This window comes from Rhipicephalus microplus, chromosome 3 (genome assembly GCF_043290135.1).
Source record: "Rhipicephalus microplus isolate Deutch F79 chromosome 3, USDA_Rmic, whole genome shotgun sequence".
Taxonomy (NCBI): domain Eukaryota; kingdom Metazoa; phylum Arthropoda; class Arachnida; order Ixodida; family Ixodidae; genus Rhipicephalus; species Rhipicephalus microplus.
Genome location: NC_134702.1, coordinates 87,802,948 through 87,829,108, shown reverse-complemented (window position 1 = coordinate 87,829,108; position 26,161 = coordinate 87,802,948). Strand labels below are relative to the sequence as shown.

The following is a 26,161-nucleotide window of genomic DNA, read 5'->3' as shown; positions in this document are numbered from 1 at the left end:
TGTCAGGGCTTTCCAGATAAATTTTATTATTCTATTGCGTCGATCGTTCGAAAACACGCAATAGTTTTGCGGAGGCCTACAACGTTTCTTCCTTTTCTTCAGGTAAGTTACAGGTGGACCGTTTCTGTGAAAGGCAAATAAACGAAACACGATCAGTCAGCATCCTAGAGAAGAATAACAAAAAATGACGCGGTTGACGTTGCTTCATAATATTTGTTATGAAACATACCGTTTTGTAGATAGAACAATGCCATGAACATAATTGAACCACTGCCTCGAATGAAACTATTAGAGTGTCCTAACCAAGCATGTTATAAAAGTGTTGAAAACCTCTTTGGTACCAACCTACACAATACAATTTCCGTAATGTTTAGAGCTCACTTATATGTGCTGCTGAGGATACCTAAATATGTACTCACACTTCTTCTTGCGGAGGAGGGCACCGTAGTGGAAGGGAGAGCCGAGACCATAGCTATAGTTCAGGCCATAGCTGAGAAGACCGCGACCATAGGCGTAGTGGCCAGCGCCGTAGCCGTGGGCGCCGACTCCGTAGCTGTAGACTGGGGTGGCGTGGTAGGCAGCGACAGCTGGGGCAGTCGTGTAGGTGGCGACTGGAGCAGCAGCGTAGGTGGCGACAGCAGGAGCAGCTGCGTAGGTGGCAACTGGAGCGTGAGCCACGGTGGCGACAGCTGGAGCGTGGTAGGTTGTAGCAACCTTGGTCACGGCGGGAGCAGCGGCGTAGGTAGCGACTGGGGCAGCAGCGTAGGTGGCCACTGGAGCGTGAGCCACGGTGGCGACCTTGGTCACAGCTGGAGCAGCGGCAACAACTGGAGCAGCAGCGTAGGTGGCTACTGGGGTGGCAGCGTACGTTGTTACTGGAGCGTGAGCCACGGTGGCGACAGCTGGGGCATGGTAGGTGGTAGCAACCTTGGTCACAGCGGGAGCAGTGGCGTAGGTTGTGACTGGGGCAGCAGCGTAGGTGGCCACTGGAGCGTGAGCCACGGTGGCGACCTTGGTCACAGCTGGAGCAGCGGCAACAACTGGAGCAGCAGCGTAAGAGGCGACTGGAGCGTGGGCAACGGTGGTGACGGCTGGGGCAGTGTGCGCGACAGTGTGCACAGCTGGCGCGTATCCGGCATAGCTGAGACCGTAGCCGAATCCAAGGCCGCCAGAGCCAAAGCTGCCATAGCCGAGGCCATAACCTAGGCCGTAGCCGGTGTATCCAGCGAATGCGCTGGATGCAAGAACCAGGAGTATGCACGGACGGATCTGAAAGGTTAGGCGTACTTACATTAGGGCTCTCGCCACCTCGGATGGTTCTTGCATGTGTAAGTTGGAAATATTCTAGTCTTCAGATTTATTATATTTGACATCCTGTACTTCTTCAAGGAACAATCATGAAAGAGGTGTGCAGAAAGCCTTTACGCTGTCAAGAATCAACGCAACATTAAAGATTCCTTCACTCCCGCATAATGTCGATCATACAATCTGGATGCGTCTGGGTTTATGTACACCCACCTCCACCATCTGGTTGTCACTTCAAATTTGTGTTGCATACGAACTACCTAGATAGGAAAAACAGTACTTTGCCACCAGTGGCTTTGGGGGGAGCTTCGCAAACAGCTTTGCCTACGAAATCGCAACGGCAGCCAGCACTGCCTGTGATTGTGCGGCAGCGAGGTAGTGATTAGACACGTTCTTTGCAATTTTTCTCACAACAGCTACCAGGGACAACTACTGTCAACAACGCTAGTACACTTCCATAACCAGTGACTTTGCGGCCATTCAATCTTGTGGTTCTCGAACATTCGAGCTTCCAACCAGAATGCGACGATTTTGCTGTTGAAGTTTCTGCGGTCAAGCGGCCTAGCTAAACGACTCAACACTCGCATTCTTGAATGTGCTTGTGTTTTTTTCTGGAGAGCCTCTAGGTGCCCATTCCTTCGTTTAACGAATGCACCGTCGTCGGCATAATCGTACAGCGAAGAAGGACAAATTAGTGTGGAGAGAGACTGCCCTAAAATGTTTTCTGATATGATAGCGAACGAGGCGTGGAGTTGACGGCATGCTTGCGTGCTTGTCTTCGCGAGAGCATAACGTGATCACGTATAGTAGCAATTACCACAAAGAAACCCATACTGGCTTCTTATCTGCCGTGTTTTGAGCAAAAATATCTGATATGCGATTGCAAGTCAAAGCGCGGTGACTATACGGACCACTAGAACAAATGTGCGCAGCCCATTGACGAGTTCGAAATAAAAGCATACTTTTTGTTGTATCGTAATTATATTGCATATTACAAAGCGAAATGTTTAGAGCAATGAAATATGCAGTTGCGACTACAGTCCACACTAACTTCTCCTGCACCTCACTGGTGCCATCTAAACGACGTTGTTGTTTGGCAAATTTTCGTAATTTCTATGTTTCGAAAAGCGTACACGTGTCAATATTGTTGTTCCGATCGCGCTAATAGAATCTGCAACATCCGAGTGAGGGGACAATTAGAGTCTGATCATGGCTGTGACTCAAGCGCTGCTTAATTGCAAGTTAAATGCTTGTGCTTTGTTTTTTGAAGAAGCAGCTGCATGGTGCTTACAGCACAAGTAATGACAACGGCGTAATACGTTTGCAAACCGTTGCTGCGGTAAACATTCGGTTTTGTGCAGCCACGATGGTGCGCTACTCGCTAGTGGCGTACTGTGGCGAATTCGCCAGGCAGGCCCGGCAGAAATGATTTAGGAGTGCCGTTCAGTTCATAAGTCAATTCTAGTTTGCGCAGTTTTTTGTGGCATGCACAGGATTACGCAACGCATTGTTGATACATGGACGATCAGCTGACACCACCACCCTCCGCTCTGCGGCAAGAAATGAAGTAGCGAACAGTCAGCAGTTCTTATAGTTCAGGAACGCACTTTAGTACTATATACATTCGCTTGACGATCAAAAGTTCATCCAGTAAAAGCGACACGGGGAGTACATCTGTGGGTCCTATCTTTTCCTATTCGAGTTCACAGGTTGATCATCTCTCCGCAGCCATCTTGGATAGCACGGCGCGCCACCTATAGGCAGAGGAGATTGCGAATATCCCGCGGCGTCGGCTTCCGCATTCACACTAGACGTACGCAGCTCACACCATTCCCTCTCTGCAACAGCTGCGCATTACTCTCTCCACTTATCACGTGCCGTTTCTTGCTCTCGCTCTCACCTCTTTTTCCTCTGGGAATCTCTCCCAGCGGCGTTAACACCCCTTTGAAATAGGACCGTGAAATAGGCACAAAGTGAGTCAAACTCCCGTTGGTTACAACATTCAGTTACGCGCATTGCGACATAACAAGTGAGTAGGGCTTGGCCACCATTTTTCGAAATTCTTTGACCAGCGCTGCTATTGGTCCGTGGACACGAATTCGGCGGAAGACGCCGCAAAATTTGGTCCGAGAGCGATCGGCGTGGAGAGGGCCCTTTCGGCGGATCTCGCCGCCGTCGAATCGGATTCGAAGCACTTTCGGTGACCGGAGTGCTCAATGTGAACGCGCCCTAAGCGTTAACGCCCACTGCTTCGCATCTATCTATCTACACACGGTTCCTTTTAACGGGAGATGGCGCAATTTTTTTTATTCTGTGGTGGGGCTTTTCTCTGCGCACGGGCCCTAGAGAGTGGGTTCACTTGCGAGTCTTGAAAGACGAAGGCATACGCTGGTTGATTTGATGTTTTGTGTGTGAAATTCTCTTGGTGATTCTTGAGGGCCCTGTACCTGTATAGTCCGGCGCTGAGCTCGTGACAGCTAATGGCGGCGGACGTTGGCAGCGCCAGGTTCACCAATCATCACGTTACATCGATGCAAAAAGGCACCCTCAATCGAGCCCCGCCTGGCTGCCTCGAAGCCTGTGCCTTTTCTCAACTTATCGAGACAACTTAAAGAGGTGGTCTCGATAAGTTGGTGGTCTCTCCTCCTCCACCCTTGGTCATGGTAACCTCATCACATTTACTGATGATAGTTGTACCCGCAGTTCCCATGCTTTGAATGTAACACCTTTCTTTGCGCGTACTAATACCTTTAAATACAGTTTTTTTCCGCGTGCAATAGAACTGTGGAATTCCCTGCCTGGTAGCATTCGCTCCTTACTACTAAGCGACTTCATAGTTGCTGTCGATGATTATCTTACTGACGCGTAATTAACTTCATTTTTAGTTTTGCTTTGTTACGAGTCTACATGCTTCACAATTTGTATTATCTGTTTGTATTTTTTCTCTGTTGCCTACTATTATATAACGTCCCATTCCTGCCATAGCCCTGAATAAGCCTGCAGTATGTATAAATAAATAAATAAATAAATAAATAAATAAATAAATAAATAAATAAATAAATAAATAAACAAATAAAGGCGAGCTGCGAATCCATATGAGGCATCATCGTAATAACGGGTGAATAGTTTGCTTTGAACTTTTTGAACCCGCCATATTTTTTTCTTTCCTTACCTTCCCGCCACTTTTACCACTTTCGCCATGTCGGGTAGCAAATAAGATATTGTTCTTACGGTGAGTGTCGCCGCTTTTTCGTCAACGTTTATCTCTCTAACCTAGTCTTTGCAATCTAGTAACACAAGTTGTACGCTGGTTCTTTTACGAATATTGCAAATATTACACGCACGTGATGTGCTACCTGAAGCTTACGCACACGACGCGCAAGCGGTTTCCGTTGCACAAATGCTTCTCGACGCTCTAATTCGCGCTCGTTTTCCCCTTCGTCAAGTCTCCGTTCTGTGTCGCCTATGCGTCGATGACTCACGTCCATAGATGTGGTCCCACTTATGATTGTCTTGCTGCTTTACAACTACTTGTGTAATAATTAACCTTAAGCCTAAAATACAGGGCACATCTCTTGCGAAGCAAATTTGGTTTTGAACACTGATTATGTACGCAGCGGTGCTCCATGCAAACGTAGTTTTTTTTTTCAAACGCTTCAAACGATGGTCACTAATTAATGTAATATTCGGGCGTTTAGCCATCGAGACAAGAAATATTTCCTCTTCCGAAAAAGGTTTCATTGTGATCCAGGAAATGTCACAACAGTTTTTTTAAGGACTGGACTACTCTTAAACACACTGGTTAGTGTCCAGGAAAGATCTGGCATCAAACAAAAGTGTTAGCTGCTATGCTTACCTCTAGAAGATTATTGTTTGGAGTGCTCTTTAAGAATGCGCTAGCTTTCTCAGTTACTGAGGCTAAATTTCTTTCTTCGTGAAGACAAGAGAGAAAAGCTTTCTTACCATGGTGACTTTGGAGCTGCTGTCGAGGCAATTGCTGAATGTGATGTGGTTTGCGGGCGCTTTTATACTCGTAACGTTCCCACTAAAGTAGGAATTTCAGGCGAGTGCAAAATGTCAAAATGCACTGAAAAGCAAACATAATGAAGTTCGTGAGTCGTTTTGAGATTCCGGACGTCGCTTCACGGGAGAATAACCGGCATTGCCTGACACGGTGTACGTTGGTCGAACTGTAATGAAGCACCACGCCCTATCCTTGACGATGGCGCTACTGGGCTTTTGCATCAGGCAAGACTTATGAAGAATTCAACAGCCGCTAGTGGCTAAGATATGTGAATGCTTTGCTCGTGTGTTGCGATGGATGATAGGAGTTCACACTTAAAACTGTCACATCAATTGATTTTAAGATGACGTCAAATCTTTTCATATATTTTTAACTTTTTATATATCTTTTTATATATTTTTATATCTTTAACACGACGCCATATATATTTACCGTGACGCCATATGAAGCCACGAGAAAAATAATTCTTTACATGAAAGTATGCGTGGTGTGTGCACTGGTGCTGCCTTTGACATGACAAAAGCAGTAGTGCACAGGGCTAATTGGCACATAGTGTGTAATAAATACTGTTGTGTTTCATATTTCGAATTATCCTCAACTAAATTACAACCGAGGCATAGAACTTCGGTGACATCTATCTATCTATCTATCTATCTATCTATCTATCTATCTATCTATCTATCTATCTATCTATCTATCTATCTATCTATCTATCTATCTATCTATCTATCTATCTATCTATCTATCTATCTATCTATCTATCTATCTATCTATCTATCTATCTATCTATCTATCTATCTATCTATCTATCTATCTATCTATCTATCTATCTATCTATCTATCTATCTATCTATCTATCTATCCGCCTACGATTTTGTACTGTTATGACAGCTTTGTTAGTGGGATGTATACGAAATTTGGTATGGTATGGCATGACCGCATGGCGAACGCAAATGAGAGCTCATAGCATGAAAACCATGGTATGCATGTCATAACAGACATGATATACATGTCATGGCCCTGCTGCATGTGTGGACATTTCCCTAATTAGACGTAAATAAAAAATCATATGGCCTGACAAGAGTGTAGGACAAAGTATTGACAGATTCTAACACGTAATTCATCATAGGCATGTCATGCACCGCATCTTCTACATGAGATGGCCTCACAGTGCTCGCGGCTGTTTAATAAAACGATGATATAACAAAATTTGCATGATGAGACATTTTGTTATGGCAAATATTTATTTCAGTTGCCAACATAATAATCTTGATGTGCATGACATGAACAGAATTGCATACATACGACACGAGAGTGCGCTAATGATCGTTTTTTAGCTGGCTTATAATGCACCATATTTATCGCGTGACGTGACTGCATAATGAACATAAATTTCAAGTGGCAGCATGAAAAGCATGACATGCAGGTGATCTGCCAGACGGTTCACAATGGGCACCCATGCTGTGCTCGTGACCAAACCACTAGCATGACATGTACAAAATATGAGATTTCATGACGTGATGTTGCGACAAATATGAATGAAAAGTTACAACATAAATGACACGAGAAGCATGTCATGTACGACAAGAATTTGATGCCTTGCGCATGGCACGCTCACGGCGAATTTATAAGCTTTATCTCACACGTAAAATTGTACAGCTCTAGGAGACTGTATGACGAACACAAGTTACAGATGGTATCATGAAAATCACGACCTGCATGAGATATACAATCCAACGTAATCAACAAGAAATGTAATCTAGTACTGAGGCCTTCAATAGGTTGGATTACAGATGCTTACCAAATCATCGCGCAACTTCCGCACAGTCCATTTTGCCGCACCTGCAGTTCGATAATGATGGCGACCTTCCTTGGATGCTTGCCGGTCGTAATCGGTTCATGTGCTGCGTCCTCTCTGTGTGAACTTTGATCAACTACTGCGCCCCAGAATATCGGTTACAGAGGCCCGCCACAAACCTCCGGCATGGAAAATTCGGGTTGTGTACCTCTCCTCGCCAGAAGAAATGTTGCCTGTTGCGCTCTTGTTGCGGTCGTGGCCTTCGCTACCTTCATAAGAACCAGATTACGTAATGCGTGCCGTTACTCTGTGACGAATATAAATGACAGTTGCTTGCATAATAAAGATGAAATTCATTTCATTACATCATTCAGACGTCTTGCTCTTTATGAGCTCGTGTTCATTTCCGAGGCTTGATATGTACAAAAATTAGTAATGCGGGAAGTAATTGCATTATGACCAGAAATATACAGGTGGGAAGAAGAACATCATAAGGTGCTTGTCCTGCTCGATATCATTCACATGACTCGCTAATGGTGCGCTCCGGGTCCGCCCCGGTGGATAAGTGGCTAGGGTTCTGATCTACTGACTCTAAGGTAGTGGGTTCGATAATACCGGCTGCGATGGTTGCACTTCAATGGAGGTGAAATGTCAGAGACACAAGATGGTTCAAATTTCCAGAGGCATCAAATACCGCGATCATATCATGGTTTCGAAACGTAAAATCACACATCATATTAGATGGTCTGCTCGAGTCGAGGCTGTTTCAGTAGCTTGATATTCACAAAATTTGTATTGTGTGACGTCACTTTTAACGAACATAAATGACATGTCCTAAAGAGGACATCGCGATGTGCATGTCATTTACGAAATAATCTACATGACATTATCTTGGTGCACTGCCAACCCTTTGCTTAACTGTATAAGCACCAAAATCAGTACGGCAGGACAACACTGCAAAACGAAAATAAATGACAGGTCATGTTGTGTGCATATCATATGATAGGGCTGCAAAAGAAGAAACTTTTTGTGAACTACAAATATTGCTATTATCATCAGGCGCAGGTTGAATTTTTTCCAAGAAATCAAGCTAGCATGGAATCACAGGCTTGCATACATTCAATGGACTTCGCCGCAAATGACCGGCTTTGCTACTTTGTCCTGTTTTGGCATTTACCTGGCGAAACAATCTTCAATGTATACATTTACGAGACGATGGAGGTTCACACACGTACTTCACCTTGTCACGTTTGCCGACGCTGGCGTGATGTTGTAAAAGCGCTAGCATTAACACTGCCAGATGTCATGCGCTGTTGATCTTGCAGAGAGTTAGTGTCAAGAGATGGTATAGAAAAGAGGAAGGAAGGGAAAGAAGGTTAGTAACAGATGGTAAAACTTCTTTTAAAATGGATTATAGCACATTTATGAGTAGTTTGAGAGAGACATTGGGTGCTCGCATACCTTACGCTTCCCTGGTGTTTTAGATGTGCTCATTGAAAGTACATAAAAAAGCTTTATTGTATCATTTTTATTGGGTGCTTCTAGTTGGCATGCAATGCTGCTTTTCATTGGGCCTGAATCGCTGCTAGCGCTGGAAGATTGACACTCACAATAACTGCTTCGTTTTATTTTGTTTCCTTTCTGGTCAATATCTAATCCCATAAGTGAAGTGTACTTGTCATATTTATGCTAGAAGCAATGTGAAAGTAATGAGGCTTTACTTGTAATTCTGTGATTTTTGTAGTTGACGGCCGTCTTCCCACTCAGTCATACAGCAGCTTCCTGAGTGTAGCTTTTTGATGTCTCAAATGGTGTCATTAAATCATTTATTTTCTTCCTTAGAATAAAATTGCCAATGACTATGCTTTCACTTTAAACATCTATTTGCTTTCCACTGACATGTAGTACTTATTTTTAATTAAACCCTGAAAACGCCTCCACAGAAACGAAAACTGTCTATCCACAGAAAATCAGACATGACCTTTTTGAAAATTCGCATGGCAGTTGCCTATTGAATAGGCTCAGTTTCTCCCACTCTTGTTTTGATTTCTCGCACATCCACTTTTCCTTTCACTTTTCATCTCATATTTCTTTGCCATACCTTTAGTGCAGGGTCGCAAACCGGATTCTACAATTTTGAATGATCACCCTGCCATACTCCCGTTTTATTGTCTATCTCTCTCCCTCTCGCGTATTCGTCGCGTGTGGCACCGCAATTGTCAGCCACCGCCACCGCTGGTGTCCGTAGCCACTGTCAACCGAAATTAAAAAAAAGAACTCAGTAAATAAAAAACACCACGGACACAATGGGGTTTGAACCCGGGTGCCCAGCGTGCCGGCCCACCATTATATCACTAAGGCACGCCAGTGTTTGGAACCCGTTTGTAAACTGGCCTTAGGCAGGCGTGATGTCGGGAAAGCAATCGCGTCAACATAAGTAATAAATTGTTTTAGAACAGCAAAGGAACAACCAGGTGTCACACAACGCGAATTACGTATTGAATGAGTCGTCCAATCATCTTGTCCTTGATCCCCTATGTACTGTCCGCACTGTGTCTTGCCAACGTCCTTGGTGTCGCTTGTTTTAAATCTTCATCACTCTTTGGTACCCTGCTTGGTTCTTCGTTGGTGTTGCAATGTTTAAACAATTGCAGCTTGTCGTCGATTCCAAATATATTGTCGGCTGGAAATCTTGGAGTTTCGCCGTGTGCAGCAAAGTTTGGCTGCAGCCAGGGCTTGATGTGTATGTTCTGATGTGTTGTGGAACGGCCGCTTCTAGACAGCATTTCTACTTTCTTTCAAACGTTCAATACAGGTATATAAGTTTTTTGACGTCACGGACGATCCTTTCAGCCATTACATTGGCCTGTGGGTGAAAGAGAGCGCGACGGCATAGCGTAACTCCTCGGCTGTCTGCCCACTGCTGCCGCTTCTTGCTCAAAGTTGCCGGTTCATTGTGTGATATGACCATTTTCAGCTGTGAGAAAATCTCGGTCAAGCTGAAATATAACGCTGGTTTCCTCTTCTCGTCGAGGAGGCACCGCTACCATTCTCGTACACTGATCCATCACAATCAAGAGAAGCTGTCTTGCAAGCTCCAGCTATCCTCTTTATCAAATTCGGAAATTCCACAAGAATTTCTTCAAAGGGTTTCTCCGAGCGGTTTCGCAAAATGAGCTTGTTGGGTTGGGGCTGGTACTATGGATTTGTTCAACTGACACAAGTGGCATGACTTGACATTGTCTTCGATGTTTTTTGTGTTTTGTTTTTCATGCCAAAATCTGGAATTTTTTTATAAATCCGCCAAAAACCCTTATGAGCACCTGATTCCGCACTGTCAAGGTACAAGTGAAGCGATTTTGTATTAAGTGTCTCTGTAACAGTGAACTTTCCATCCTAGAACTGAAGACTTTCATAGCCTTCCCATATTCTTGTTTACAGTTTCATACGGGACCTCGACTGCTAATCGATACAAGGCATTGACGTCTGTAAGATGGCTACCTGCGCAATGGAAGAAATCAAAGTCGTACTGCTCAATTTATTGACCTATCGGGCCAATTTCCTTCTAGGCTTTGACATATTAGACAGGTGCATTAGTGCATGGTCTTCTGCGTACATTGCAAACTTTCACCATCTTTGTATGATCGAAAGTAGCGGACCGCCATCGAAACGGCAAGAGCCCCCTTCTCAGTTGTCGAATTGTTCTGCTGAGTTCGGTTGAAGGTGTAGGTGTGTTATCCTAAACCCCTCTGCTGCTGAGCTGGTGGTGAATGGACAACTCTGTGGCACAGAGCAGCCACTGTGCCATAATATGAAGCGTCCGTGTTCATCTCGAAACGTATGCTGTAGTCTCGTAAGATAAGATCAGGGTCCGATAAAATACGTTGTACGAGTTTCTTGTAAGGCCTTTTACATTTCTTGGTCCAAACAAAAAGCATTTCTTTCTTTCTAAGTTCCGGCAAGCACTTCGCCACCTTTGAGAAATCTTTGACAATACCACTGATGTGGCCAACGAGTCCTCAAAACTGTCGGAGTTAACGAATATTATGAGGCTTTGTAAGCGTCTTAATCCTTTGGACGGACTCCTGTTTAGTACTCTTGGTAGTTCCGTTGAATACTCTTCTATGGAAAACGACTTTTGACTTGAAAAATCCACTCTTTTTCTCATCAATCTTCAGGTTAACGTCACTAAGGGCTTTGAATACTTTTCGACGGTGTTCAGAGTATTCTTCTACTAACCGCTAGCAGACGGGAATATTATAACTGTAAACGTTACAGACGATTCTTTTCATCATCTTCTGAAACCAAGCTGGCAAATGTTCCAGCCAAATGAAAGTCTGTTGTATTCGTACACGTCAAAAAGTGTAATGAATGCGCAGGACCTCTGCGTTTCTTCTTGCAGAGGTACTTTCCGGAATCCTTTTAAAAGGTAGAGACAAGAGGAATCTTTGCAGCCTCCAGTTTCATTTATGATTTCGTCAACTAGGCGGTATCGAAAAAAGGAAACGGTCAGTTTTTTTTATTTGTCTGCAATTGGTGCAGAAACAAAATGTTCCGTCCTCTTTATGTGCTAGTTTATAGGCGAAGCAAAATGAGACGTAGAATGCCATGTGATGCCAGCATCAAGCATTTCCTGTAGCTCTCCCTTCAGCCAAAGCTTCATTTTTCTCGACATGTTATAGGCCTTCCGCTTCACCACTGTGGTATCTCGCCATTAGAATTGAAACTGAGAAACTTTGAGGTGGCTTTTGAGCATCCGCCCAGGCAAAGAAATTCTTGTTGTTGTTTTCTTTTGCACATGCCTCGTTCCCAATGGAGGAGATTGGCGGACAATAAGGTGAAACGTTTCAAGATACATGTGCACGACATCTTTGCGGCAATGGACTTACGGGGATGATCAACCACGGCAGTGAAGATCGGTAGCTGACGGCCATCTTGCGTGGTAGCTTTCCCATCTCATTAGAGATTCAAACGTGAGTGCGTGAGAGAGACTTTATTTACAGAAAGGTAGAGAAGTCGGCCTGAACTATAGTTTGTGCTGGCCTGCTACTCTACACTGGAGAACGGCGACCGGGGAGTGAAATAGTGATGAATGACGATGGTAAGGTAGAGAGATGATATGTTCTTATTAGGCTGGGTAACTCTACAGACATGCGTCCAGTCCAGTGGCTTCTAAGAGAGCGATGACGGCTAGTATAACCACATGTGTGCGGCTGGCGTCAGGCCAAGTACCTAACACAACCTCATTGGTTAATGGTCGACTGATATATCAGCCAATCGAAGATATCAGTTGCGGATGTTCGCTTACATATGCTGGACAGTCGCAAAATATATGTTCGAGCGTTTCTCGCCACCGACAGTGACCACTATTGGACCTGTGTCATTACAGCCAATCAAGTGGGTGTAACGTCTCGTGTAAGCCACACCGAGGCGAATGCGGTGGATAATGCATGGGATGCTTCGCTTTAACTTGTGGGGCACGCGGAACTTCATTTCCGGGTCCCATTTGTGCAGCCACTTGTGCTGGTGTTCTGGTTTCTGTCAGTGCCCTGAGATGGAGTAGCGCACTACGCGTCGAAGTAGGATGTTAGTATCTTGTCGAGAAAATGCGATGCACACTTCCGGGGCACTATTTAAAGCTCTCTTCGCTTCAGCGTCCGCCTCTTCATTGCTCATTATTCCACAATGAGCAGGTATCCATTGAAATGTTACATTGTGTCCATTTTTGTATCAATGCCAAGAAGCTCTGCTATTTCAATTGATAATGTATGATATGGACCTTGGCTCATGAAGCCATCGATGGTTTGATGAGGAGCTTTGACATCGCACAGTATCGTCCATTTACGAGCGGGTTCCGTCGACATGAAACGTATTGCCTCCCGAATAGCAACAAGTTCCGCGGCTGTTGATGTGGTCTTGTGATCTATCTTGAAACGTCGAGCTATCTTCATCTGCGGGATGACAATGACTGCGGCGGAGGTACGCGACTTGGTATATCCATCAGTATATGCGTGCGTTACACCGTCGTGCATAGTATGAATGTGCAGCAGTGTAAGTTGCTTTAGGCCAATCGGTGATACAAGAGACTTCTTCATAATTCCAGGAATCCGAAGTATGACAAGTGGTCTAGGCAGGAGCCACGGAGGTGTCTCAGGAACACGTGAGGGAGAAAATCTTGGTGGTATGATGTTCTCGAGCCGCGATATAGCTCTTGAATAACTGCAGTCTCGGTGGCTGGCAGGAAGCGCTAATAGGAGATGTTGCCTGTGTCGTGTTAACAGGCGAAGTTGGACTCGAAGAGGCTCGCAGAGCACAATATACTTTGATTGGACAAGCCCGAGCTTCGGCGAGAGTTCCCTTGGTTGATGTGCATTGAGGTAAGCCCAAACAGGTGCGCAATCCTTGAGCTTGGGTGTTTTCTAGCGTGCTCGCCCAACTGGGCTTCATGCTTGAAAGCACGGGCGTGCTGTATCGTAAGTACCCTACGAATAAGGATTGGTACAGTTGCAGGAGAGCTGCCTCCGAAGGGCCCCATCTTGCTCCGGCCATGACCCGAAGAACGTGGACAAAGCTCTTGAGCTTTGAGTTCAAGGCTGTGACGTGTTTTGACCACGATAGATTCCGGTCAAGGATAACACCTAGGAATTTGTGTTAGCAACAGCACAAACTTCTGTTCCATTTACAGTTAGTGGGTATCTTGTCATTTGTGTTCGTGTAAATCCAAGCACTGCGCACTTTTCAGTTGACAGTGCGAGACCCTGACGACGTAGGTACCTTGCTGTGATGGTCACTGCACGTTGCATTCGAGCACGCAGTTGGGGGCCCGTAGCTCCAGAAGCCCAGATGCAGATGTCGTCCGCATATGCGCTAACTTTCACCGTGTCAGGAAGTTCAGTAGCAAGTCCAATCAAGGTGATGTTAAAAAGTGTCGGACTGAGAACACTCCCTTGGGAAACACCATGGTGAATGTTATAATGAACTGTATCTCTATCACTTGTTGACATATACACGATATGGTCGCTAAGGTAGTTCACGATCCATGCATACAGTCGTTCACCGATTTCTAGATCCTCAAGCGCATCAAGAATGGCATAATGTAAGACATTGTCGTAGGCGCCTTTAATATCAAGAAAAACAGCAGCTACTAATCTGCCTCGACATATTTTCTGTTCAACATCGGAGACCAAGTTGATGACCCGTCAATGGCTGATCGGCCCCTCCTAAAGCCATTCATGAACGCAGGAAAGCGATTATTGCTCTTTAAGAGCCACTCTAATCTCGACAATACCATCCTTTCCATGACTTTGCCAACGCAGCTGCTTAAGGCGAGCGGCCGGTAAGATAAAAGCTCATTAGGGAACCTCCCCGGTTTAAGCAGTGCGATTATGCGGCTGCACTTTCACATATCTGGAACATTTCCTGACTCCCAGGAGGTGTTGAAGTAAGAGAACAGGATCTGTCGTGCTTTGGTATCAAGATAGCGAAGTGCAACGTACGTAATTCCGTCAGGCCCGGGTGCCGATGAGCGTCGGGAAAGTGAAATTGCAGCGTCCAGTTCCTGCGTTGTAAAAGACACTTCGAGGCATTCGTGGAAACACGGGAACACAGTGGTGGTAAGAGTTTGAGTCACAGTGTGAGCGGCGAAAACGACAAGGCTACAGTAGTCCTTGGCTACCTCTAGTTCACTCCAACCTTGATGTAGAGCCACCACACGGAATGGCCAAATTTGTTGCGGAGAAGATTGTAGACTTCGTACTATCCACCAGATTTTAAAGAGAGGCTATCTTGGGTCCAAAGAACCGTAGAACAACCTCCATCGTTGCCTGTACAGCTTGTCGAGATGCCGAAGAACGTGTCGTTGAGCTTGACAACAGGCTGAGAGGTATGACGGTGATCTTGTTCTTCTGTATCGCCGTACTGCGCGGCGACAAATGGCTCGAAGGGCCTCGTATTGTAAGTCGTTAGCTGATCGTTGCAGCGGAATGGTAACTTGTATTGTTGTGTCACGCAGGGACGAAGAAATGATGTCTTCTACTTCGGACGGTGTAGTAGTGCGCTGACAGCTGGTTTTCACAGATGACTTCAAGAGACGCCAGTCTGTCTGATGAACGCAGCGTGTGACTGAACGGCGGTGCCACCTAAACTGAGCATAAGTTGGCAAGTGATCACTACCGTGAGTCTCTATATCCGTGGACCAAGCTGCAGAAGACAGGAGACTTCTGGACACAAATGCAATCTCGAGGCAGCTGCTGTAAGAAGTACTCCGAATGAAAGTGGGCGATCCGTCGTTCAGCACCCTTAGTCCAAAATTACACACGAAGTCGCACAAATCTCTGCCACGGCCGAGATTCAAACGTAGTTTGTGTGTAACTGGACGGGACAGAAGAAGCTCATATTTCATCCCATGAAAGAACAACTATTTTTACGATGATTCTTTTGCCTTAACACGTTATAAGGATGCCTAACCATTTATAATGCACCCGTTTCTTTCCATCATGCCCATGTGCAATGGCAGAGGTCAATCCTTCTTTACATTCGACTCTAGAATCGGGGTCTTGTTGACTACAGATGCTCATTTGTCAACAAGAGCTTTCACGTTCCTTTCATTACCTTCCGTAGACACGTACACTTGTTTGGCCTGATAAGTGAGCGAAATTCTTTCTTGTGTTTGAGACAAGGCACTGTAAGACGTTCCTTTGAATATAACATGCTAGTTTTTTTGTCTCGTGTTGTATTTCACAGAAGAATACGGCTTGTTGAAGGTATGTTGCCATACAGAAGCTGGAAGTCTTTCAGGCATACTCACTGCTGTCGCCGCAAAATGTGGCTCTCGAATCAACAGTGTGATGTTCTGTAGTACCTCCTCTGGGATTTGAGGTATTTCAATATGAGTGTTGTGCTGAATGTATTTAGGTAGTAGCCCCGCCGCAGTGGTCTAGTGACTGAGGTACTCGGCTGCTGACCCGTAGGTCACGGTATCAAATCCCGGCTGTGGCGGTTGCATTTCCGATGGAGGCGGAAATGTTGTAGGCCCCTGTACTCAGATTTGGGTGCAGGTTAAAGAACCGCAGTTGGTCGAAATTTCCGGAGCCCTCTACTACGGCATCTCTCATAATCATATGGTGGTTTTGGGACGTTAAACTCCACATATCAATCAAATTTAGGTAGTCTCTATATTAACAGACACACAAGTGATGAGATGGAGAAAGCAGAATCTGCGGAATGCAATAGCCTTCATTTCTTTAAAATGAAGTTGACAACCGAACTCGGAAATATTAGGGTCCTCACTTTGAAACCTGATTTCACAGAAAGATGACAGAAAGTTCTGCCTCTAATCTGCGCAAATATGTCCGGCCTTTTGCTGTTGCTAGTATCTCGTGCCACGTGTCGCGAGGCCTCCGAAGTACAAGGGCATATTTATTACTTTACCACGAACGTGTAGCCAAGAATTTCTATTTCACACGTATTCATAAAAGTCAAGCCAGGCTTGAACACTCATTGACGATCACTCATCGTAGACCTCTGGTTAAATAATTTCTCTTGATGTTTTTTATATCGGTCAGTGTATGTTCGCGTTATACGCTTCAATTGATGTTTTGCCGCTTGCTGTTTTCTTCGCGCCGCTTGATTACAGCTTTAAAGATATCAATACCTTTAAAAACACTGTTTGTGTCAGTGAAATCAATATCTTCTTTTGCGAGTCTAGCTTCCTGTGGCCTGCCTTCGCTACGCTGCCCTGGAGCATGCGTGGTTGCCCTTTCAAGTTCGCGTCACTCACTGTCGGCAAGTTGTCACCGAACACTCAAAGCTCGCGCGAACAGGTCGTACTTCCATCATACAACGCTCACCGTCTTGACATCATCCATCTGGCTCGCAGCAATGTAGACGCACATTGTCCTCTGGAATTTCTGGCTACTCGGGGGCGCAACACAGGATCCTGTCAACGGCTGAGCCAAGTTTTTAATGACGCTGATAATCACAGAGCCTGCATGGTCGCCTTTACTGTTCATTTCATTTCTTCTTGTTTTGTTTGTTTTAATCCGCCTCGAAGAACTGAAATTTTGTCTCGTCTTTTCTGCACACATTTACAGCGCTTTGAAGTTATACAAGCACCGTCCTACTTAAAAAACATTTCAAGAAAATATTGCAGGTAAAGGTGCATTAGTTCCCCAGATAGCCTCATGCATTGATTGCGTCTGGCTTAATGCTTTACCGAAAGCACCTTTGAGGTGCTATATATGTATAGGCTATGAAAACACCTGTTGCTCATGTGACAGGATGCCAATATATGATTGATATGTAAGGTTTTACCTCCCAAAACCACCATATGAGTATGAGAGACGCCGTAGAGGAGGGCTCCGGTAATTTAGACCACGTGGGGTTATATAACGTGCATTTAAATCTCAGCACACTGGCCTATAGCATTTTCGCCTCAATCGAAAATGCACCCGCCGTAGGCGGGATTCGATCCCACAACCCGAGTTACCTTAGCCACTAGATCACCACGGCGGGGCGACAGGGCACCAACTGATCACTGACACTGTTTATTTAAACAAAAAGACGTTGAATATTTTTCAGGGCTACGTAAGCAGAATGGAAAGTTATGGGCGTATTTACACTGATAGCATATAGTTACAAATATTTCGCGTAGGTTTATTATAAAGTGATAATAAATATTGCTACTGAGCCTGAACTGTGGCACAGCTATACCAGTGCATGGTTGTAACACTAGTGCTCTTATCATTTGTTCTCGTACAGTGCTACGCCGTGTTTAGAGAAAGACGCTGGTGTAATTGAAAGTATGTGATAATCATTGATGACTGGTGATAAGTGTGTTTGGACGATTGTCAACTCTCAAAATTATGGTTATCTGGGTTTGCCAAATGGTCATTTTTGTATTGTTAAGGTTGTCTGTTACTAACACGCAAAAACTTTCGTAAGATTTTGAACTGGTGTACTGTACTCCATAATGAGACGAATACGTTCCTCTCGCACAAGATAAGGAAGCTCCAAGGGTAGACCAGGTAATAAAAGATTATTCATGCATCACTTCCGAAGAAGGATTAACGTCCGCCGACTTGCATACAGGCACCCTGTTGCCACGTTCACTGATCATTAATAGAGCCCATTAACACCACTTCTTGTTATAGAGACACACCAGTAGAATCAACTTAGCATATCAGGCCGCCTTAAACACATCTCTGTTGGGAGTGGGTTCTATTGCATTTATGAAGCCATAAAAACCGATAAAACACTGACATTATACAAATGCAAGAATTTCACTGCACAGAACCTTGAAGGGATCATGACATGGTCACCCAACAATTTGCAGTTTTCGGCGAAAAATGAAGGTAGAGTGCCGAATATGCTTGTACACGTGTAAAAAGTGGACTGTGAAAGATTATATCTGGATAAACTAAGCTGTCAAATTCTTCGGCTCTAAACTCCGCCCACCGCCGGTGACTGCCAATTTGCCGTGGCGTGCGTGACGCCACAAACCGATGGGAGTAGTGCCGTCGTCTGCTACCAAACGGCGCCTTCGACACGTGGTCAGTGTGTTCACTGTGTTGCGAGTGTTGCTGGCCGCGTGGTCCGCACGTGTGGCAAGTGTTGCGAAGTGGTACCGGTACCATCGCCATGTCGTCGGCATGATCATCAGCTCAATATTCGGCAATGATTCATCGAGCAGCATAAGCGGCGATGGCTTCGTGTACGCTGCGCATTTCTATTTCGATCCCATTGCTCCTAGCCCGAGCGATGAAGAAAGCGTCCAAGACGGGGCAAACCAAGATGCCAACAACCTCGGTGATGTGGCAGACGTTGCCGATGGCCTTCTTCAATAGTAAACAGCTTTTTTCAAGCGTGCTGCAGGTTGACAAACGAGCTTAACGATTAGGAGACGCTGCATTCGGGAGCACTCTTTGCGCAATGGAATTGGTAAAGCGTGCAAATTTTTGTTCGCTAGAACACGTGCATGCACGACCTAATAAGTAGTAGTAAGAATGCTGCGCGTACGGACCGCTGCTTTTGCGTGTTTTGGTATACGTGCGGCATGTATGTAAATATCACCTGAAGTAAACGGCATGTACTCAGTGCGACGCTGGTGCTACGCTATAGCACGACGCTAGGACCCTCCCTGCTCTGTACGCTCTGGCACCCACAGCACAGCAGGAGCGACATGGTGGCATTGCTTCCCCCACTGCAGGTCAATCGGTTCCAGTGGCCCGTTGCACAACACTGAAACAACTCGGTTGCAAGTGCAACTGACCATGCAAACCAGTCGCCCCCCGTAATTCCCTCCATGCAGAAGCTCGCGAAGCAAGCGATTCATTACGTCACGGCTAGCGACCGTGCCAGTGTTGCCCGACCACTAGGCTGCTCACTCGTTTATAAAGATATTCGGGTACAAGTTACCGGCACGACCGAATTCACGGAAATTTCACCAGCTTGTTTGTAAACGTGCAAAGACCAACCCACACAACAGAGATTATGGTCGAAAATTGGGTGTCATGACCCCTTTAAGCAACGTGAGGCAAGCTTCATCAAGCACGGCCGCCGCTTTGAAAGAGTGTCTTTGTGATGTTACGTCATGTGTAGAGCGAAGTAGGAAGAAAGAAAAGTAGGCTTCAGGGCTTCTCCAGATCAATTTTAATTTTCTATTGCGTCGATTGTTCAATTACACGCAATATTTTCGCGCAGGCTTACAACGTTTCTTCGTTTTCATCAGGTAAGCTACAGGTGGACCGTTTCTGCGAAAACAAATAAACAAAACAAGATCAGTCAGCATTCTATTTAAGAATAACTCAACAAATTACGCCGCGGACGTTGTCTCATAAATTTTGTTATAAACATACTATTGTGTAGATCGCAAAATACCACGAACATAATTGAAACACTGCCTCCAATGCAAACTAACAGAGTGTCCTAACCAAGGATGTTATAAAAAAAATTTTAAACCTCACTGGTCCTAACCTACACAATGCAATTTTAGTTATGTTTAGAGCTCCCTTATATTTGCTGCTGAGGATAGTAAAATATGTACTCACACTTCTTCTTGCGGAGGAGGGCACCGTAGTGGAAGGGAGAGCCGAGACCATAGCTATAGTTCAGGCCATAGCTGAGAAGACCGCTACCGTAGGCGTAGTGGCCAGCGCCGTAGCCGTGGGCGCCGACTCCGTAGCTGTAGACTGGGGTGGCGTGGTAGGCAGCGACAGCGGGAGCAGTCGCGTAGGTGGCGACTGGAGCGGCAACAGCTGTGGCGACTGGAGCGTGAGCCACGGTGGCGACAGCTGGAGCGTGGTAGGTTGTAGCAACCTTGGTCACGGCGGGAGCAGCGGCGTAGGTAGCGACTGGGGCAGCAGCGTAGGTAGCCACTGGAGCGTGAGCCACGGTGGCGACCTTGGCCACAGCTGGAGCAGCAGCAACAACTGGAGCAGCAGCGTAGGTGGCTACTGGGGTCGCAGCGTACGTTGTGACTGGAGCGTGAGCCACGGTGGCGACAGCTGGGGCATGGTAGGTGGTAGCAACCTTGGTCACAGCGGGAGCAGCGGCGTAGGTTGTGACTGGGGCAGCAGCGTAGGTGGCCACTGGAGCGTGAGCCACGGTGGCGACCTTGGTGACAGCTGGAGCAGCGGCAACAACTGGAGCAGCAGCGTAAGAGACGACTGGAGCGTGGGCAACGGTGGTAATGGCTGGGGCAGTGTGGGCGACAGTGTGCACAGCTGGTGCGTATCCGGCATAGCTGAGACCGTAGCCGAGGCCATAACCCACGCCGTAGCCGGTGTATCCAGCAAATGCGCTAGTGGCAAGAACCAGGAGGATGCACGCACGGATCTGAAAGGTTAGGCGTACTTACATTAGGGCTCTCGCCACCTCGGATGGTTCTTGCATGTGTAAGTTGGAAAGAATCTCGTCTTCAGAATTAGTTTAATTGACATCCTATATTTCTTCAAGGAACAATCATGAAAGGGGTGTGCAGAAAGCCCTTACACTGTCAAGAATTGACGTAACATTAAAGATTCATTCACTCCCGCATGATGTGGATCATACAATCTGGATGCGTCCGGTTTTCTGTACACCCGCCTCCACCATCTAGTTGTCACTTCAAATTTGTGTTGCATAGGAACTATCTAGATCAGAAAAACAGTATTTTGCCACCAGTGGCTTGGGGGGGGGGGTGCTTCGCGAACAGCGTTGCTTACAAAATCACAACGGCAGCCAGCACTGGCTGTGATTGTGCCGCAGCGAGGTAGTGATTAAACACGTTCTTGGTAATTGTTCTCACAACAGCTACCAGGGACAACTACTGTCAACAACGCTAGTACACTTCCACGACCAGTCACTTCCCGGGCATTCGATCTTGCGGTTCTCGAACATTCGAGCTTCCAACCAGAATGCGACGATTTTGCTGCTGAAGTTTCTGCGGTCAAGTGGCCTAGCTAAACGACTTTAACCCTCGGATTCTTCGATGTGTTTGTGTCTTTTTCTTAAGAGCCTTTAGGTGCCCGTTCCTTCATTGAACGAATGCGCCGTCGTCGGCATAATCGTACAGCGAAGAAGAGAGACTGTGAAGAAGAGAGAGCGTGGAGAGAGACTGCCACAAAATGTTTTCCGATACGATAGCGAACGAGGCGTGGAGTTGACGGCACGCTTGCGTGTTTGTCTTCGCGGGAGTATAACCTGGTAATGTGTACTAGCAATTACCACAAAGAAAAGCATACTCCCTTCTCATCTGCCATGTCTTGCACAAAAATATCTGATATGCGATCACATGTCAAAGCGAGGTCACTATACTTACCACTTGAACAAATGTGCGCAGCCCATTTACCTCCCGTGTGGGCGCTTTCGCTGTGATGGTGGAAGCCGGAACTTGCGCTCTCACCAGCTCAAAGAGCATTCGGCAGGTCTGACTTCTTTTTAGATGCAAATCATCGCTTGCTCGGGGCCATTCGCAATGTTCATAGACTGTCGCGCTGGCTAGCGGAATGCAGGAGCGTCCTCTCAAGGATCATCAAAAGGCTGACGCTCCCAACGCTCTCTTTTTCGGCGGTGCTAGCCTCAGTGTTAACGCGTTATCAAGAAATAAACACAAACCACTTTGTATGTTGCGTGCATCAGTAAATATACCGGACCGTTCGTGACACTAAAAATCTGAATCGTTCTTGCGAGAGGCGAAGCTTTCATGAAAATACGTGGCAACTTGCACTTTCGATTATAGCCTGCACAATACACATATAGCTTCGCGAGATTTTCCGCAACCACGTTGGATAGTTCAATCGTATTGTCTGACCTTTGCAGTTGAAACTCATCTTGTTTTAAGTACGTATAACATTTGTCAGTACTTTTGTAGTGCATGAATTTTATAGCAATCATTGCAAGCGGAAAGTAGCTCAGGCACACGATTTGCGCTTTTAAACCTTGATCTACGCTGCGCCGCTTGTTTTAGAAGTTCGTTGTAAGATGGCAGCACACTGCAAGCGATTCCTTTCTTGCCTGGTGTCAGAGCAAATTGTTCTCCGCACTCCCAGATAAATGTAGTGAGTGACGCCGTGTCGGGGTTGTGCAATGACGCGTTGTTGGTGCTATCGAAGTCGCTCAGCAGAGAGAATTCCTCAGATTACTTCCAGCAGGGATGTTCAAAGAAACTCTCTTGGTGTCGAGGATTTTGTACTGAACGTAGATGGTTTTCAACGTGCTGAGAGTGACCGCGAAGATGAACGATTAGTTGTTAGCTCACGAGCAAGGAGTTGCACTTCACGTCTTGTCGTGTGTTAATGTTTATTGACGCTCGTAAAATTAAGTGTACGTTGATTGTATTTATTCTATATTAGTCTTTAAGAAGCTCGAAATAAAAGCGTACTTTTTATTGCGCATTGAACGTATCCCAATTATGGTGGATATTATGGAGCGAAATGGAAATCCCAATTATGGAGCGAAATGGTTAGTGCAAGGATATACGGAGTTACGACTACAGTCCACACTAACTTCTCCTGCACTTCACTGGTGCCATCTAAATGACGTTGTTGTTCGGCAAACGTTCGCAATTTTGATGGTATGAAAAGCGTACGCGGGTCGATATCCTTGTTTCGATCGCGCTTATAGAACCTGCAACATCCTAGTGAGGGGAAGTGCGCACTGTTAGAATCTAATCATGACTGTGACTCAAGCGCTACTTAATGGGAAGTTAAATGTCTGTGTTCCTTTAAAGAAGAAGCTGCATGATGCTTACAGCGCAAGTAATGACAACGGCATAATATGTTTGCAAACCATCGCTGCGGTAAACATTCGGTCCTGTGCAGCCACGACGGCGCGCTACTCGCTAGTGGCCTACTGCGGCAAATTTAGCAGGCATGCTTGGCGCAAATGATCTAGGAGCGCCGTTCATTTCGTACGTGAATTCTAGTTCGCGCAGTTTTCTGTGGCACGCACAGGATTACGCAAGGCATTGTTGATACACGGACAATCAGCTGACATCACCATCCTCCGCACTGCGACAAGGAATGAGGTAGCGAACAGCTAGCAGTTCTTGTAGTTTGGGAAAGTAGTTTGGTACTATATACACTCACTTGATGATCAAGAGTTCATCCAATAAATACAGCACGGGGCGTACGTCTGTGGGTCCTATCTTTTCCTATGCGAGTTTAAGGGTTGATCATCTCTCCGCAGCCATCTTGGATTGCACGGCGCGCCACCTATAGGCAGTATAGATTGCGAATATCCCGCGGCGTTGGCTTCCGCATTCACACTACACGTACGCAGCTCACACCATTCCCTCTCTGCAACAGCTGCTCATTACTCTCTCCATTTATCACGTACCGTTTCTTGCTCTCGCTCTCACCTCTTTTTCCTCTGGGAATCTCTCCCAGCGGCGTTAACACCCCTTTGAGATAGGACCGTGAAATAGGCAAAAAGTGAGTTAAACTCCTCTTGGTTACAACATTCAGTTACGTGCATTGCGACATTACATGTGATTAGGGATTGGCCGCCATTTTTCAAAATTCTTTGACCAGCGCTCCCATTGGTCCGCGGACACGGATTCAGCAGCAGACGCCGCAAAATTTGGTCCGAGAGCGATCGGCGCGGAGAGGGCCTTTTCGGCGGATCTCGCCGCTGCCGAATCGGATTCGAAGCACTTTCGGCGACCGGAGTGCTCAGTGTGAACTCGCCCTAAGCATTAGCGCCCACTGCTTCGCATCTACACCGGGTTCCTTTTAGGGGGAGATGGCGCAAATATTGGCGCAAAAAAAAATTAAGAATAATAATGCTTTAACAAAATTGGCATCCTTACAGCAACATAATTGTTTTTATAAGTTTCTTCATTCCGAGCCTTGGATTGTTAACAAAAACAGAACTACATACGGTGACCAAATGCTACAATCTTGTTTACCTACTGTGCTAAATCAACTACACAAAGAAAATGGTCTCAGTGTATCAACTCTGTCGCTAAAAAAGCTACGCGACGTATTTATGTGATTGCTTGTGCTGCTAAGGGCTTATTTGTTTGTCCTTTTCTCTGTCTTTAGCACTTCGCTTATTTTTTCCCCTTGTTTCAAATGTTTCTATAATGACCTTGTTTATTTATTCTGACCATGGATGTTTACTGTTTTTGTGTCTTTTAGGTTAGTTCATTCATGATGTATACCATGTTTTTGTGTGACCGCTGTGAAGCTGCCCAGTGTATGAGGTGGCCAGGTTCCCCTCAAGCTGCTCAATGCAGCTTTTTTGCCGGGTCATCCTCGCAACTTTGTTGTTGTGAATAAACAATAAACAATTCAATATTTTCTTCAGTGGCGGGGCCTCTCTTTGCGCATGGGCCCTAGCGAGTGGGTTCACTATCGAGCCTTGGAAGAAGAAGGCGTACGTTGGTTGAATTGATGTTTTGTGTGTGAAATGCTCTACAAGATTCTTGAGGACCCCGTATAGCCGGCGCTGAGCTTGTGACAGCTAGTGGCGGCGGACGTTGGCGGCGCCAGGTTCATCAATCAACACGTTACATCGATCCGAAAATGCACCCACACTCGCGCCTCGCCTGGCTGCCTTGAGGCCCGCGCCTATGATCAACTTATCGAGACCACCTAAAGAGGTGAGCTGCGAATTCGCATGAGGCATCATCGTAATAACGGGTGAATACTTTGCTTTGAACTTTTTCAACCCATACTCTTTTTTTTCTTTTCTTACCTTCCCGCCCCTTTTACCGCTTTCGCCGTGCCGGGTAGCCAATCGGATATTGTTCCTACAGTGAGCCTCCCCGCTTTTTCCTCAACATTTATCTCTCTAACCTGGTCTTTGCAATCTAGTAAAACAAGTTGTTCGCTGGTTCTTTTACAAATATTGCAAATATCACACACGCCTCATGTGCCACCTGAAGTTTACGAACACGACGCGCAAGCGGCTTCCGGTACACAAACCTTTGCTTCTCGACGCTCTAATTGCCGCTCATTTTCGCCTTTGACAAGTCTTCGTTCTGTGTCGCCTATGCGTCGACGCCCCACGTTCATAGATATGGTCCCACTGGTGATTGTCTTGCTCCTTCACTACTACTTGTGTAATAATTAACCTTAAGCTTAAAACACAGGGCACATCTCTTGCGAAGCAAATTTGGTTTTGAACACTGAGTATGTACGCAGCGGTGCTCCATGCAAACGTTCTTTTTTTTTTCAAACGCTTCAAACGATGGTCACTAATTAATGTAATATTCGGGCGTTGAGCCATCGAGACAAGAAAATTTTCCTCTTCCGAAAAAGGTTTCATTGTGATCCAGGAAATGTCACAACAGTTTTTTTAAGGACTACATACTGGTTAGTGTCCATACTGGTTAGTGTCCAGGAAAGATCTGGCATCAAACGAAAATGTTAGCCGCTATGCTTATGTCTAGAGATTGCAGGTTGGAGTGCTCTTTCAAAATGCGCTAGCTTTCTGAGTTACTGAGGCTAAATTGCTTTCTTTGTGAAGACAATAGAGAAAAGCTTTCTTACCATGGTGACTTTCGAGCTGCTGTTGAGGCGATTGCTGAATGTGATGCGGTTCGCGGGCGC

The 26,161-nt window shown here is 45.8% G+C and overlaps 1 protein-coding gene across 1 annotated transcript; it reads right to left on the bottom strand.

Moving 5' to 3' along the window:
- Window positions 1-26,161, bottom strand: LOC119160421 (uncharacterized). The gene is made up of 5 exons (XM_075887912.1): window positions 26,102-26,161; window positions 20,174-20,960; window positions 16,976-17,112; window positions 420-1,269; window positions 1-124 (listed from the first exon to the last, which is right to left on the bottom strand). Coding segments are annotated over exons 1-5 (1,779 nt in total). The 5' UTR covers window positions 26,105-26,161; the 3' UTR covers window positions 1-122.